The following is a 15544-nucleotide window of genomic DNA, read 5'->3' on the forward strand; positions in this document are numbered from 1 at the left end:
CACAATTTTTCTAAAGAAGTTGAAAATCTCCAAAAATGAAAGTTGCTCAACTTTTCAAACTCTACAACTTTGCTTCAAGGAACATTTTCAAATTCTAACTCCATTTTGAAATTTGAATTTGGGGTGCATTTGAGTATTTGAATCATTTCAAAATTACTCCAAATTTTATATGTAAACTTGAAAAACTTTGAATACCAAAGTTGATCCTTATAAAATAATCTTCAACTTTGCTTTTTGTCACAACCCCAAATTCCAAATGGATTTTGAATTAGACAAAAGGGGCAAAAAGGACTTTTATGATTTGAATATGAATTCAAATTTGATTTGTTTACCTTTTTACTTTAACTTTGATTTTTGACCAGTAACATGGCCCATTAGGGTTATTTGAGTCAAATGACACATGGCCTCACATGATCACATGAAATTTGACCCTTGTGGTCATGATCTTTATTTAGGGTTTTGAATCACATCACATAAAATAACAACATTATGAAATAAAGCTTATTTAGTGAATGCATTCAAAATTTTTCTACTTTATGAATGCTTTGCAATGCACATGATGACATGTCAAGTTTTAGTGCTAGGTCAAAACACCAGAGGTGTTACACCCAATAGGCTCTCGAAAGCCTCAAAACATCCCTGACGTCAGCCTCAATCCTTGTCGCTCCTAAACGGGGAGAACCCCTCCTCCTTTACGTCGTGGCAAGTAACCAAGTGGTTAGTGCCGCCCTAGTCATTGAGATGGAGGAATCGGGACACCAGCTCAAGGTACAGCGACCCATATACTTCATCAGAGAAGTACTTACCGACCCCAAGGTCCAGTACCCTCAGGTGTAGAAACTCCTATACGCCGTACTAATGGCGACCAGGAAGCTCCTACACTACTTCACCGACCATGAAGTCACAGTCGTCACTTCATACCCGCTCGAAGACATCATCCGCAACTGCGACGCCGCGGGACAAATCTCCAAGTGGTCACTTGAGCTCATGGGCCATGACATCAGATATAGCCCTCGCACCGCTATTAAGTCTCAGGCTCTCGCAAACTTTGTCGCCAAATGGATGGAGGTCCAGCTGCCGACTCCGGACGTCACCCACGAGTACTGGACAATGTACTTCGACGGGTCCGTAATGGCGCCCGGCTCAGGGGTCGGAGTGGTTCTGATCTCCCCGGATGGGAGTAGGCTCCGCTACGCCATCCGCCTCCACTTCTCAGCTTCAAACAATGCCACGGAATACGAGGCCCTTATCAATAGGCTCCGCATCACCGTCGAGCTCGGAGCTACACGACTCTACGTCCGTGGTGACTCGGAACTAGTCGTTGATCAGGTCATGAAGGAGTCCTCCTGCAAAAGCCCCCTCATGACAGCATACTGCCAAGAGGTGCGTAGGCTCGAGGACAAATTCTAGGGGATCAAACCGCATCATGTCCCCCAAAGGGACAACGATGCTACCGATTTCCTCGCAAAACCGATCGCCAGGCGGGAACCATCCCCAAGCGGGGTCTTCATCAATGATGTCCACGAGCCATCCATCCGCATCCTGGGAGGTCCGACCCGAACACACCCTGACGCCCCACCAGCACTCGGGGGCTTCGACCCCAACGCCCAACCAGCGCCCGGGAACTTCGACCCCAGTACCTCTACGTCACCCACGAACGTCATCGTACTGGCCCTCGATCAAACTGACTGGCGAGTACCACTACTCGCCTACCTCCTCGATGAGGTTCTCCCACCTGAAAGGGATGAAGCCCAATGGATCACTCGACGCGCAAAGACCTTCATCGCGCTCGGTAACGAGCTCTACAAATGGAGCCCATTAGGAGTACTCATGAGGTGTATCCCCACCGACTAAGGAAGGCAGCTCCTCCTCGAGGTCCATGCTGACATTTACGGGCATCACGCGGCCCTAAGGTCGCTAGTTGGAAAAGCCTTTCGTCAAGGTTTTTACTAGCCAACCGCGCTATGAGATGCGGAGGAGGTCGTCCACAGGTGTGAAGGATGCCAGTTCTATGCTCGGCAAACCCATTTGTTGGCATAGGAGCTCCAAACCATCCCCATCACCTGGCCGTTCGTGGTCTAGGGCCTCGACATGGTAGGACCCCTCAAAAAGGCCCCAGGCGGTTTCACTCACCTACTCGTAGCAGTCGACAAATTCACCAAGTGGATAGAGGCCAAACCCATCACCAACATGCGGTCGGAGGAGGCAGTCAAATTCTTCCTCGACATCATCTACCGGTTCGGTGTTCCTAACTATATCATCACTGACCACGGGACTAACTTCACCAGAAAAAAGTTCCTAGACTTCAACGACGGATACAGTATCAGGATCGACTGTGCTTCGGTTGGACATCCATGAACTAACGGTCAGGTCGAATGTGCCAATGGCATGGTCCACCAAGGACTTAAGTCACGCATCTTCAACCGACTCAATAAGTACGCTGGGCGTTGGGTAGCAGAGGTTCCAGCAATCCTCTAGAGCCTAAGAATGACCCAAATCGATCCACGAGATTCACACCCTTCTTCCTGGCCTACGGGGCTAAGGCAGTGTTGCCCTCCGACCTCGACCACGGCGCACCAAGAGTGAAGGCTTTCAACCACGACTAAGCTGCGGAGGGTCAACAAGACGTGGTCGACCTACTCGAAGAGGCCCATGAAACGATTGTCATCCGCTCCACTCGCTACCAACAAACCCTCCGTAGGTACCACGAAAGGAAGATCATGGAAAGGATACTCGAAGTCGGCGATCTTGTGCTCTGGAGGACCCAATCAACGAAGGAAAAGCACAAGCTCTCTCCACCATGGGAAGGGCCCTATACGATGATCGAAGTAATCCGACCAGGCACCTACTGACTGGAGGACAACAACGGCAACGCTCTCACCAACACTTGGAACATTGAACAGCTACGTCGTTTTCCCCCTAAATATGGTCTAAACCACTTTTAATTAAAACATGCTCCCGTAAGAGCACCCCTGTCCGAAACACTTTCAGCCCGGGTCGCTCGGGGGCTCCATAAGGGTACAATATTGTATATTTACCTCTTTTTTCTTTTGTCATCACATAATAAATAACTTTGCCCCCGAACGGAAACACATTCCATGTCCTTGATTACCCTATGTAACTCTGTTCTTACTCCCAACCGAATGCACCCTGCCTTTCCCTACGGACGCGAGCGGTCGAGCCCCGCGGGCCACGCCCCGGACTCCCAAGGTCGCACTCTACGGGACAAACGGGCAGGTACGATAGAGAAGGGATAAAAACAAAGGTTATGCTAGGATATAATTAGGGAAAGGAAGCGAAGGGACGCCCCATGTAGGCCATGCCGACTCCGTCGCGAACAACGAGCACGGGTCCCGGTCGGACTTTTTCGACTGAGGCTCTCCGAGCCCCGTCACTCCAGTCGTCAAGGTAAGTACTATCAAATCCCCTCTATTTCTTTACAAATCATTCATACATCCATACGCGCATTCATCTCATACACCTGAACCCCCCGGACGGTTAGGGCATGAACCGCCCGGGGGCTCGGGAACTAAGCATCGGACGTGCAGCGAAATGCACCAGAACGCTCCGTGTTACGCCACAAAGCGACATTTGCCTCATTCGACATGAGCAAACAAAAGAGCTAGGGGAGAAAACCGTAGATGAGCACCGTGCGGCCTTCGCCCGGTCTGGCAAACCGGGTCATCTCAACCTTCTTGTTCGATCCTGAACCTCTTGCCAAGCCTATAGAATCTCTATCGAGGGGAGGCCATTAGGCCACTCGGATCGCTCTCCAGAACGACCTAGGCATCTACCGGGTTGCAGGTAAAGGAGTAGTGGAATGCCACAAGAGGGCTATACCGACCCTGTCATGAACGACGGATCCAGATTCCGCTCGATCACACCAGTTAGCAAGCTCACCGAGCTAGTCTTCGAGCCCGAGCGATCGGGACAGGCGACGAAACTCAGCCCCTCCGGTTGTGAGGAACCGGATGGGGTAGCGCAAAACAACTCACATCGACCCCCACGAAGGCCCGACAAGGCTCGGGGGCTCAAATGCCAAAAACCTTGGGACCGTGACTCCGAACTCGCGTCGACAAGATCTATGACATCCGGCTATGGCTTGGGACCGCGACTCCGAACTCGCGTAACAGCTTCACTTTTGACTGCAAAAAAAAATCCAGGGACCGCGACTCCAAACTCGCGTAACAGCTTCACTTTCGACTGCAAAAAAAATCCGGGGACCGCGACTCTGAACTCGCATAACAACTTCACTTCCGACAAAAACCCTAGGACCACGACCCTGAACTCGCGTCGATAGGATCTACGACGTCCAGCTATGGCCTAGGACCATGACTCCGAACTCGCATAACGGCTTCACTTCCGACTGCACTCCAAGAAAACCTGGTCAGGGACCACAACCCCGAACTCGCGTAAAAACTAACTGAACTAACTATCTCGGCTACCCAGGCCGCACCAACATCAGGACCCACGGGCTCCGTCTTGTCCATCTCCAAAACTAACCATTTCAAAAACACGGCGCGCACCGACACCATGATCAGTAAGTTCTGTTTCAATCCGATCTTCGCGCCTAAAACGCCTCGACTACACAACGTCACCTTAGTTGACAAAATTCCATCTCAGACTAAAAACACGCACACACGCCCGCTAAAAACTTAACCCCCCAGACAGTTCTGCCCGAACCGTCCGGGGGCTCAGGGGCTACACCCGCGGGTGTGCTCGCGCATACCCGTCGACAAGACAAAAATCCCCCGGATGATTCAAACCAAATCGCCCGAGGGCTCGGGGGCTCCTGTCGGGTCCATAAACCCGGGGTCCCTTGGGGACCGGCTTCTACGCCAAGGCTCGGCCCAAAAGTCTAAAAACAATAGGGCAAGAGGGTGGTCCAGCAACCGACCGGAAGACCAGGCCCAAGAAGAGCAACGCCCGCTCATCGGCTACTTCGGCCCACCTATCCGATCGGATCGCTCGATTCGGGCTCCAGCCGGCCTCCGATCGGAAGGCCTGCCCCCAGCCCTACTTCCGACTCCGAACCCATGACCGGGGCTCGTGGGAACCCTGCTCACCGCTCTTCTCCGACCGGCGCACTCAGAGCCAACTAGAGCCATCCGACTGGGGGCGCCCCGTTCGGTAGGAACCAGAAGACGTGCGGAGAAAGGCAAGGCAAGGCTCACAAGTCAAAACCACTATACCAGGGACCATACCCTGCACGAAATAGTACTCTGCAGCCACCATGACACAAACAGTATTGTAGGCGCCGACATCTCCCCCTATAGTATTGTAGGGGCCGCTAAAACTCCCATATGGTAAGCCCCCCGCGTGTCTCTGGACATCGATCGCGGTATGGGCACCAGGATTTGCCGTACCGGGTGAACATAGCGCGACTCCTCACATGCCACTAGGCATCAAATAGTATTTGCAGGTACCGGCGTCCATCCTTCCTAAAGAAGATAGCACGGCCTCCCGTACGCATCTGACATTCTACAGCGACATCAACAGTGTTGGGAGCACCTACCATTATCCAATCCTCATCAGCGTGGGCAGCAAGGCTTAAAGACATCCGTACCCTCTCCCTCTCACCTGTAGAGCCATCCCCTTCATCTATAAAAGGGGATACGCTCCCTTCAACAAGGGGACGGATGAAAAGGAGGTCAGAGTTCCTTAGATCGACATCGACACCTCACAACCACACAACCACCAAGTTCCGACCGCAAGCACACGCTCGAATACCTAGCTCGTAGCGAAGTTCCTGTCACTCTCGGCCCTTTCGGTCGGAGCCGACCGGACCTCTTGTACACCCCATCTTTCTACCTCTCGTTTGTAACCCCACTACAAACTTTGAGCATCTAGGCTCAGGAATAAAGTCATCGACCGACCCTGACTGGACATAGGGCACGTTGCCTGAACTAGTATAAATCCTATGTCATTGAGTGCTAGGCCACCTCCGATCACAACATACAGTAAAACTACAAATATTCACTAGTTGGTCACTTTCTGCACCGACACTATGTTTCTATCTATCTACATATCTAACTATATGTATGTACATATGTATCTATGTTTCTATCTATCTACATATCTATCTCACTAAATCACTAACTAAATTAACTACCTAAGTCATCACATTAACTAGTAAATAATAAATAATCGAACTACTACATTACAATCAAAGCTAACTAAGCAACTACATTGTATATTCACAATTTTTATGGCCTATTTGGAACGGAGGAATACCAAACAGAGGAACGGGAAGAAACACAGGAATAGGAAAGGAATGTATGTGCATAACCGAGGAATGGAAAACATAGGAATTTTAAAAGATTTGGTGTTTGGAACAAAGGATTCTAAGTAGCATAGGAATTTAGGGGTTAGTGGTAAACATGATTACTTAGACTAAACAAGAATTGGATAAATATTTTTCTTAAATAAAGCAACATATATTAGTTAACAAAAAGAATTTCAAAATATTCTGATCAGCCATATATGGCGTGCTGATGTTTGCACAGACCATGGACCCTACTTTAGTGTTAATCAATGAGTGCTTTCTCCTTTGTCTTCTTGAAAGCCTGCACCAATTAGTATTAGTGAGCATGAGTGTCTTGGACTTCGTGAAGGAATGGAAAATAAGATATAACCGTTAATGTTTTCATTCCTGCGTTTTCTAGGTGAAAGGAAGACTTTCCTTTAGAATGGTACAGCTCGTTCCTTTGATCCAAACACCACATGACGTCATCAAGGTAAAGGATTTGCATTCCCGTGAAATTCCTTTGCCTATCCTACGTTCCAAACGAGCCCTTACCTGCCGTGGGCGCGGGCGGTGATGTCCGCCGAGGGCGTGGGTGCGGGCAGGGACGGTCGTCGAGGGCGCGGGCATGGCCGGGGACGGTAGGCGCGTGCACGGTGCCGCCGTGGCCCCGGGCGCGGCGGCGCGGGCGCGCGGGCGGGGACGGTGCGGCGGCGGAGGAGAAAGAGAGAAAGGAGCCCCTAGCCCATACGTAAGAGAGGGCTTGACGCCAAGATTGTTGGCGCTGAGCTCGGCGCCAAGATCCACGGCGTCGAGCTGGCTACCATGTCAGCGTCCATGGTGCCAACGTGGCTCCAAGCTCGGTGCCAGCAACGATGGTGCCGAGAGCAACGATGACGTCGAGTTAAGAGTCCAGATTTTAAAATCATAACTTCTTAAACATATTTGTGATTTTTTTTAAAAAAACTAAAAAATAAAAAATTCGGTCTGCCGGCTCTGCTTTCCCTAGAGAGTCGAGACGGCGAGCGGGAGAATAGAAAGAAGACGTCAGCACTGAACCGTCGCCCCTCCCTCGCAACGCAACCGCATCTCTCTCGGCTCTGGCCCCTTCCTAGTTCCTAACCACCACCGCCACCGCCGTCCCAAATCCGCAAACCCTAGCCCTCGTCACCGGCGGCCATGGCCGAGACCGTCGACGACAAGGTCAGCTACTTCCAGGCCGTCACCGGCATCTCCGACACGGACCTCTGCACGGAGATCCTCGCCGCGCACAACTGGGACCTTCAGCTCGCGGTGTCCTCCATCACTGCCAACCCCTCCTCGCCCTCCGCCTCGGCCTCCACCTCCTCACGCGGCGACGCGGCCCCTTCCGCCCCGCTGGCGGCTAATGCGGAGTTCGTCGCGCCCCCGCCGCCGATGCCGCTGCCGCCCCAGCAGCAGCAGCAGCCGGGGATCGCGTGGAGGCTGGTGACGCTCCCCTTCTACGTGGTCTCGGGCGGGGTCGGCCTCGTCGCCGGCACCTTACGCCTTGGCGCCTGGGTCGCCGGGGGCGTGCTGTCCCGCTCCCTCTCCCTCCTCGGCCTCGCTGGCCAGGCCGGCAGCGGCGACCGCCTGCTGGAGTTGCCGCCGTCAGCTGCCGAGGCGGCCGACTTCGTCGCCGAGTTCGAGCGCGAGTTTGGCGCTGGCCGCGGCCCGCGCTTCGTGGCCCAGGGGTTCGCTGATGCGCTGCAGCTATCGCAGCGGGAGTTCAAGCTTCTGTTCGTGTACCTCCACTCCCCTGATCACCCGGATACCCCTGCCTTCTGCGGTGGCTCCCTCTGCGCTGAGCCCGTCGCAGCCTTTATAGATGAGAACTTCGTTGCGTGGGGTGGTAGCATCAGAAGGACTGAAGGGTTCAAGATGAGCAACAGCCTGAATGCGTCCAGGTTCCCGTTTTGTGCTGTGGTCATGGCTTCTACGAACCAGAGAATCATGCTATTGCAGCAGGTATGATGTTGTAATGACTTTTGTTACGTCTGGAAATAAGTTTAAACATTCATCTAGGTTGGATTTAGCTGTTGCATTTGGTAGATTTGTGATTTTGGGTAATTTTGGTTACCACACCACATTAATTGCAGTGAAGGTGTTTATGTGAAACCAATAGATCCTGTGGACTTAGATCAGCAATGCTTAGTATTAATAAAAGGCTTTTTTGTTGTTGTTTGGTAGTTTAGATTAGACTTTAGAACCTTTAATTGCTGATGTTAGCCTATTGTTATCCTTATGGAGTTGGTGCTGGATATAATAAGAAAGGAGAGTGTTATTGCCTCCAGCAAGATAGTGCAAACGCTAAATTAGGTATTGGGAGTGTCTGCAGTTTATTTTCTTCTTGAGTTAAAATGTAAATTTCCTATCTGAGATGGCAGCTGTAATAACTTTCATGCTGCCCCTCTGTAAGAGAATACTTTATACTGTCCCTTTAGTTAGGCAGGTATGCATATCATGAAATGGTATTCACAAGATTTTGATCTGCTTGTCACTTTTGGATATGTTCATACTATGTAATGGTAATTGAAACCAAACTTCGGAGTTTGAGATCGGATGAATATAGTTTGCACTTCTATCGCTTAACCGGTTAGCATGAGGTTTGGGTGAGAATTTTAGTAGGTGTTGTTTTCAAGTTCAATTTCCAATCGCTTGAAACAATTGATAGGATCCTCGAGAGTAAATTTGTGGGAGTTGCACTTACCAATTCCAAATCCTGAAACCTTATCTTTTACACAATCCCAGCATATTTTAAGATCACTAGATGCAATCAGATGATTGTTCTCTATTTATATTGGACTTTTTTGCTATAATCTAATGAATTTTGGCTATGACTGTTCAAGAATCATGATCTGAAAGCTGATGTGGTGATTTTTTTTGTTAGAAGAATTTGACCAAACTGCTGCAATTGTGGCTTCTTACTAGTATTTGATTTGATTGTGCGTCCGGTTATAATTATTGGCTATATTTTCTCTAGAAGGCTGAATTTATATATGTATATAAAAAATCTGGTTCATGTCATCTGCTTGGTCCAACCGTCAGAGTAGCTATGGCTGAATACATTGCAACCTTTTGGTAAATAAGTGATTAGTGTCATTGTTCGCACAGTCAACAATCCTGTAATATAGGCACCCAAATTCTGATGATGCAACTTTGCTTCATTTTGAATTTCTGATGGATGATGCTACAACTTGTTTGTTTTGGTATGATTTTTGTTAGCATGACTTGTATATCTATAGCAAAATCTTGTTTGATATTCTTATGTGTATCCCTTTCCTCCATTGTCACTGGGGCTCACATCATTTTATTCAAAAGATTGATCATATGTTATGGTTGAGTGAAATAAAGCATCTAGTGAACACTACTCATTAGTCATTAATCGATCCAACCCCTTTAATGCTTTTGGTATTGCTATTGTTTATTTAGAAATATATATGACTGTATGGTATATGTTTTGCCTATAAAGCTGTTGAATGCGCTTCTTTTACCATATAGAGTTGATCAGCATTGTGGTATATCGTATATCAGCATTGTGGTATATCGTATGTTTGGCTTGTAAAACTGTAATAGTTTTTATTTATCAGTATTGCTAATAAGTTATATATTCATGTGCCAAAGGTTGAAGGGTCTAAATCACCTGAAGAGATGATAACAATTCTTCAACGTGTTGTTGAAGAATGCGCTACATCACTCGTTGCTGCTAGGATTGAAGCTGAAGAGAGACTAAACAACCAACGTTTGCGTGAGGAACAAGATGCTGCTTACGGAGCTGCACTTGAAGCTGACCAGGTATCTTAAGCTATATGGGCAGTGTGCATCACTGATTCTATTACTTAATAGTAGAAAAGTACGTATGCTTTATGTGTATAAAATAAAATGAATGTATGGTGGGGATGTTCATGATGTGGGCAGTGGGCTGGAAGGTGGTTATGTGGACAGCTCTTTGTGACTGATGACATTTCAAACTTTTATATGTTAGAATAGGCGCCTATGGGCTGGCCATGGGCCTGGCGCCCAAGCCTATCGGCTGGGCTGCCTCTAGGGATTATGGTAGGTGATTATTGATTAGGCAAGGATCACCGTTGATTGGGTGTTTCTATAAACCCTTCCTGATTCTTGCCTATATAATGTACTCCTTGTACCCATATCAATCTATCATAATTTCCCGAGACCTATTCACTCTCATGGTATCAGCTGCCTAGGTTTAGGTCTTCCCTTCTGCTGCACACCCCTGCGCGCTGGCCTCTCCTCTGCCGTGCAGCGCCATGTCTCCCACTCCCCCGCCCTCTCCTAGGTCTGGGGATGTTACCGCTGACGAGATCGCGGCACGCCAGGCCAAGGAGAAGGCGAATGACGCTGCCGCCGCCGCCCAACTTCTCGACAAGGAGCGCCAGGCCGCCCTGGCTCGCGCTGCCCAGGCCGAGGAGGAGGCTGCAGCCGCCGTCAAAGATCGCGATGCGGCTACTGCCCGCGCCAGTGAAGCCCTGGCGCGCGCAGCCAAGGAGCGCGCAGCCGCCGCCGCCGCCGCCCCCAGTGCACCTGGCGGCGCATCCTCCAGCACATCTTCAACGTCTCCTCCCGACCTCGCCTCAGCCATGCTCTCTCACCACAAAGGATACCGTTGCCTTGACCTCTCCACCAATAGAGTCATCATCTCCCGGCACGTCATCTTCGATGAAACGGCCTTTCCCTTTGCTGAGCGCAATGGTCCTAGTATTCCGGCGGACTTTGAGTTTCTTGATGCTACTGATGTTGTGCCCGCTCCTATTGGACCGTTGCACAAGTTTTTGTCTGCAGGAACACCATCCAACACCTCTGTCGTCACCAGCGCCCCTGTCGGTCCATCTGAGACTGTGCCTGGGGTGCCCCCGACGCCTCCGGTGGCTGCTACTAATCCCCCAGCGGACACTGCTGATCCCCCGGCGCCTGCGCTCTACATCCCGCCTGCGCTGCGGACACCAGGGACCCCTCTCGCGCCACGCGCGGCTCAGGACGCGCCCAACACGATTGAAGGCGCTCCACCTCGCCAGCTGTACATCCCGCCAACGCTTCGCGCGAGCTCGTAGTCTCCAGCACCGACCGCGGGCTCCACAGCGCCGGTGTCACCTCCTCAGGCACCCCGCGGGCCCTCGCCCGGGTTCCCGCCTCTTCGTCCAGATCGTGCTTTCGCCTACCACTACACGCGCCGGCCTCGACCACAGCCTGCTCCAACTGCTCCTGTCAACGTCGCCCCGGCTGCACCTGCACCAGCCGCGCCGCTCCCACTGCCCAAAGGGGCTGTTGTTGTCCCTCCTGTGACCAACCAGCACGCCATGGGCACACGTTCGAAGAGCGGTTTTCGGATGCCTGCTGCGTACCACGCTACGTCTATGTCACCGATACCGAAGACCTTCCGTAGCGCTCTTGTCGATCCCATGTGGCGAGCTGCAATGGAAGAGGAACACAGTGCCCTGCTGAAGAATCACACTTGGGATCTCGTGCGTCGCCCCCCTCGGGCCAACATCGTCACGGGCAAGTGGATCTTCAAGCACAAGTTTCAGTCTGATGGCTCCCTCGAAAGGCACAAGGCGCGCTGGGTTCTCCGCGGCTTTACCCAGCGGCCTGGTGTGGACTTTGATGAGACATTCAGTCCCGTGGTGAAGCCTGCTACTGTTCGCACGGTGCTCTCCCTGGCTCTCTCTCGCCGCTGGCCCATTCACCAGCTTGATGTGAAGAACGCCTTTCTTCATGGCAACCTGACAGAGACAGTTTATTGTCAGCAGCCGTCTGGGTTCGAAGATCCAGCTCATCCGGACTATGTCACCTAAAGAAGTCACTATATGGTCTCAAGCAGGCCCCTCGTGCTTGGTATAGTCGCATGGCCACACACTTGCTGTCCCTTGGGTTTGCTGAAGCCAAGTCAGACACCTCGCTCTTCGTTTACCAGCGCGGATCAGACACAACCTACCTGTTGCTCTATGTTGATGACATCGTCTATGTTGATGACATCGTCCTCACAGCCTCCTCAACCGGCCTTCTTCGGCGGATCATCTCAGCCCTTCAGTAGGAGTTCGCTATGAAGGACCTTGGTGAACTGCAGTACTTCCTCGGTATGCATGTTCAACGCAGTGGTGATGGTCTTCTTTCTCAGCGACAATATATGATGGACATTCTTGATCACGCCGGGATGGCAGTGTAAGTCGTGTTCGACTCCAGTTGACACCAATCCGAAGATTGCTGCCGCAGATGGCACTCCTGTCTCTGACCCTTCAGACTTTCGCAACCTCGCTAGAGCCTTACAGTACCTAACGTTCACTCGGCCGGATATTTCATATGCTGTGCAGCAAGTCTGTCTTCATATGCACGACCCTCGTGAGCCTCACCTTGCAGCTCTGAAGCGGATTATGCGCTATGTTCGAGGCACTCTCCACCTTGGTCTTCTGCTGCGATCGTCTACTTCGGCTGATCTTGTCGTCTACACCGACGCTGATTGGGCTGGTTGTCCAGACACCCGCAAGTCCACCTCGGGCTATGCTGTGTTTCTTGGCGACAATCTTGTCTCCTGGTCCTCAAAGCGCCAGAACACGGTGTCAAGATCTAGCGCTGAAGCTGAGTATCGCGCGGTGGCCAATGGAGTTACTGAGGCCACCTGGCTGCGCCAGCTTCTTCTAGAGCTGCATGCCCCTCTCCGGCGCGCCACACTGGTGTATTGCGACAACATCAGTGCCGTCTACATGACCTCCAACCCGATACAGCATCAGCGAACCAAGCACATTGAGATTGATCTTCACTTCGTCCGGGAGCGAGTCGCCATTGGTGATCTTCGTGTTCTGCATGTTCCCACTTCTTCACAATATGCGGATATCTTCACCAAAGGGCTGCCTTCATCAGTGTTCACGGAGTTCAGGTCCAGTCTAAACGTGTAGAGTGGCTGACGATTCGACTGCGGGGGCGTGTTAGAATAGGCGCCTATGGGCTGGCCATGGGCCTGGCGCCAAGCCTATCGGCTGGGCTGCCTCTAGGGATTATGGTAGGTGATTATTGATTAGGCAAGGATCACCGTTGATTGGGTGTTTCTATAAACCCTTCCTGATCCTTGCCTATATAATGTACTCCCTGTACCCATATTAATCTATCACAATTTCCCGAGACCTATTCGCTCTCATTATACTCCCTCCGTTCTAAATTATAAGTCACTTTGACTTTTTTGGTTCATCCATTTTGCTATGTATCTAGACATATTATTATATCTAGGTGCATAGTAAAATGGATGTACCAAAAAAGTCAAAGCGACTTATAATTTGGAACGGAGGGAGTAGTTATTAAGGAAATTGCATCTTCAAGTATTACATTTGTGCATGTTATATTATCGCATAATACATCAACAGAGTTTAGAAACATGCATCCTGATTTTGTGCTACTATTGGTAGTGACAACACTATCTAATCGCATTTTTTTTATTGGAAAACCAGGCCAGGGAACGTGAAAGGATAGAGGAACTGGAAAGACGTGAAAGAGAGGCTGCAGAGGCTGAGAGAAAGCGCAAGGAAGAGGAGGAAGCTTTAGCAAGGGCAGCCCAAGAAGCAGCTGAAAAGGAAGCTGCTCTTGCAAGGAGGAGGCAAGAGAAGGCCATGGCTCTTGGAGCTGAACCTGAGAAAGGACCAGGTGTTACTCGGGTATGTCTAACCCTCTATGCTCGTGTCTTCTAAACTACCTTTTTCCAATTCTTACTGCAAGATAACATGCTTCATGTCATTCTGATCTCAAAGGATGTCTATTTGAGTGCATCAAATTTCACTGTTGTACCTGCAAATTTCTGTTTCATATACGATATGTTATACAGTAATTGCAATTAATCCCTTGTTACTATCTCAGAATTAATTGTTAATTTTGGCTACATAGTGCCTGTATTTGATGTCTGCATACTCTGCATTCTCTAGAACAGTACTCTCTCCGTTCCAAATAATATGACGTTTTGGCTTTTCTAGATACATTGCTTTTAGGATGTATCTAGATGCAGTGTATATCTAAGTCCATAGCAAAAGTTGTGGATCTAGAAATACCAAAACGTCTTATAATTCACGTATGCAAATTCTTGTGAAACTAACTGGTAGACGCTCTGATGATGTTGCAGGTTCTCATAAGATTCCCAACTGGAGAGCGCAAAGAGCGGAGATTCCACAGTTCTTCAACCGTCACTTCCCTCTATGACTACGTCGATTCTTTAGATTGCTTGAAAGCAGAGAAGTACAGCCTAGTTTCGAATTTCCCACGCGTCACATATGGTCCAGAGAAGCACTCCCTGACACTGGAGGAAGCAGGCTTGCATCCACAGGCGAGCCTGTTTATCGAGATAGAACAATGATGCTGTAAGTTGAGAAAACCAAAACTCGAAAGTATAGGCGCTCCCTTTTCGCATTTGTTCAGCAACAGTTAAGGATTTCCAGATGTATTACACCACAGGTGCATCCTTCTTGTGTACTTGTTCATGAAATAAAATTCGCCTTCACCAAGATCAGTTGACTGCAGCCAGGTCTTGTAATTTGTTAAGAATTTGTGACTACGTTTCTCAGCCCCTGCAGTGCTTCAGGGAGGTAGGCAAAACTGAAAGGCTTGTTCCTTGGGTCGTGAAATATGTTGTGGATTCTGAAACTTCATAGTTAACGCAGTTTCTCTGATGCTCTCTATCAGAGCTGGGTTGTTGCAGCAGTCAGACCTGTCCGTATCATTGCCACGCCGCAAGTTAGAGACAGGCAAGGTTTTTAGACGCAAGTACAGTAACAACCCTGCCAAAGTATGATGATGAAGTATTTGTTTCCGTAAATGGCACTACTGTTAGTTGACCTGATTTGACCATTCCATACATCTGTTACTTGACCTGTTTGACCGCATCAGTAATTTTGAAGGAGGACCAAAATGCCTCTGGCCAACAAAGCTGAGGGGCGCGGTGGAGGCCTCTCCCAATAGCACCCTAGAGTAGTAGAGTGCTCGCGTGGGGCATGGTGCGGAGGGCGCGGGCGGCCTCGCCCTGGGGCGGCCCGTCCTGCTCCCGGCGGGGGCTGCGGTGCGCGGCAGCCTTGGGCCTCCCTCGCCTGGTCTCTAGCCCTTTCCGGTGAAACGGGCGAAGTGCGAAGGCGAGCGGTGCCCCTGGGCCGTGGCGCTGGTGAGAACGGACCTGGATGAGGCATACGAGCACGCTCGTGGTGGTGACGTTGCTCCCAATACACCGCTTGCAACCTCTCTGCTCCCGTTCCACAGCCTGTACTGTATTGTGGGTCGCCGGCCGAAGGCAACGAC

General features: G+C 50.3%; 1 protein-coding gene across 1 annotated transcript; it reads left to right on the forward strand.

Moving 5' to 3' along the window:
* The first annotated feature begins 7298 nt into the window (after positions 1-7298).
* Positions 7299-14765, forward strand: LOC136493830 (plant UBX domain-containing protein 10-like). The gene is made up of 4 exons (XM_066489967.1): positions 7299-8230; positions 9887-10057; positions 13720-13923; positions 14382-14765. The coding sequence occupies exons 1-4, from the start codon at positions 7424-7426 to the stop codon at positions 14610-14612; spliced, it is 1413 nt and encodes a 470-aa protein (XP_066346064.1). The 5' UTR covers positions 7299-7423; the 3' UTR covers positions 14613-14765.
* The last annotated feature ends 779 nt before the right edge of the window (positions 14766-15544 follow it).

The sequence above is a fragment of the Miscanthus floridulus genome, chromosome 1 (genome assembly GCF_019320115.1).
Source record: "Miscanthus floridulus cultivar M001 chromosome 1, ASM1932011v1, whole genome shotgun sequence".
Lineage (NCBI taxonomy): Eukaryota > Viridiplantae > Streptophyta > Magnoliopsida > Poales > Poaceae > Miscanthus > Miscanthus floridulus.

Bases quoted from the DNA above. Each gene is read 5' to 3' on its own strand.
- LOC136493830 (XM_066489967.1), top strand. From the start codon at position 7,424: ATGGCCGAGACCGTCGACGACAAGGTCAGCTACTTCCAGGCCGTCACC. The intron at 10,058-13,719 runs GTATCTTAAGCT...TTGGAAAACCAG, and splicing joins CTGCACTTGAAGCTGACCAG to GCCAGGGAACGTGAAAGGAT. The intron at 13,924-14,381 runs GTATGTCTAACC...ATGATGTTGCAG, and splicing joins AAGGACCAGGTGTTACTCGG to GTTCTCATAAGATTCCCAAC.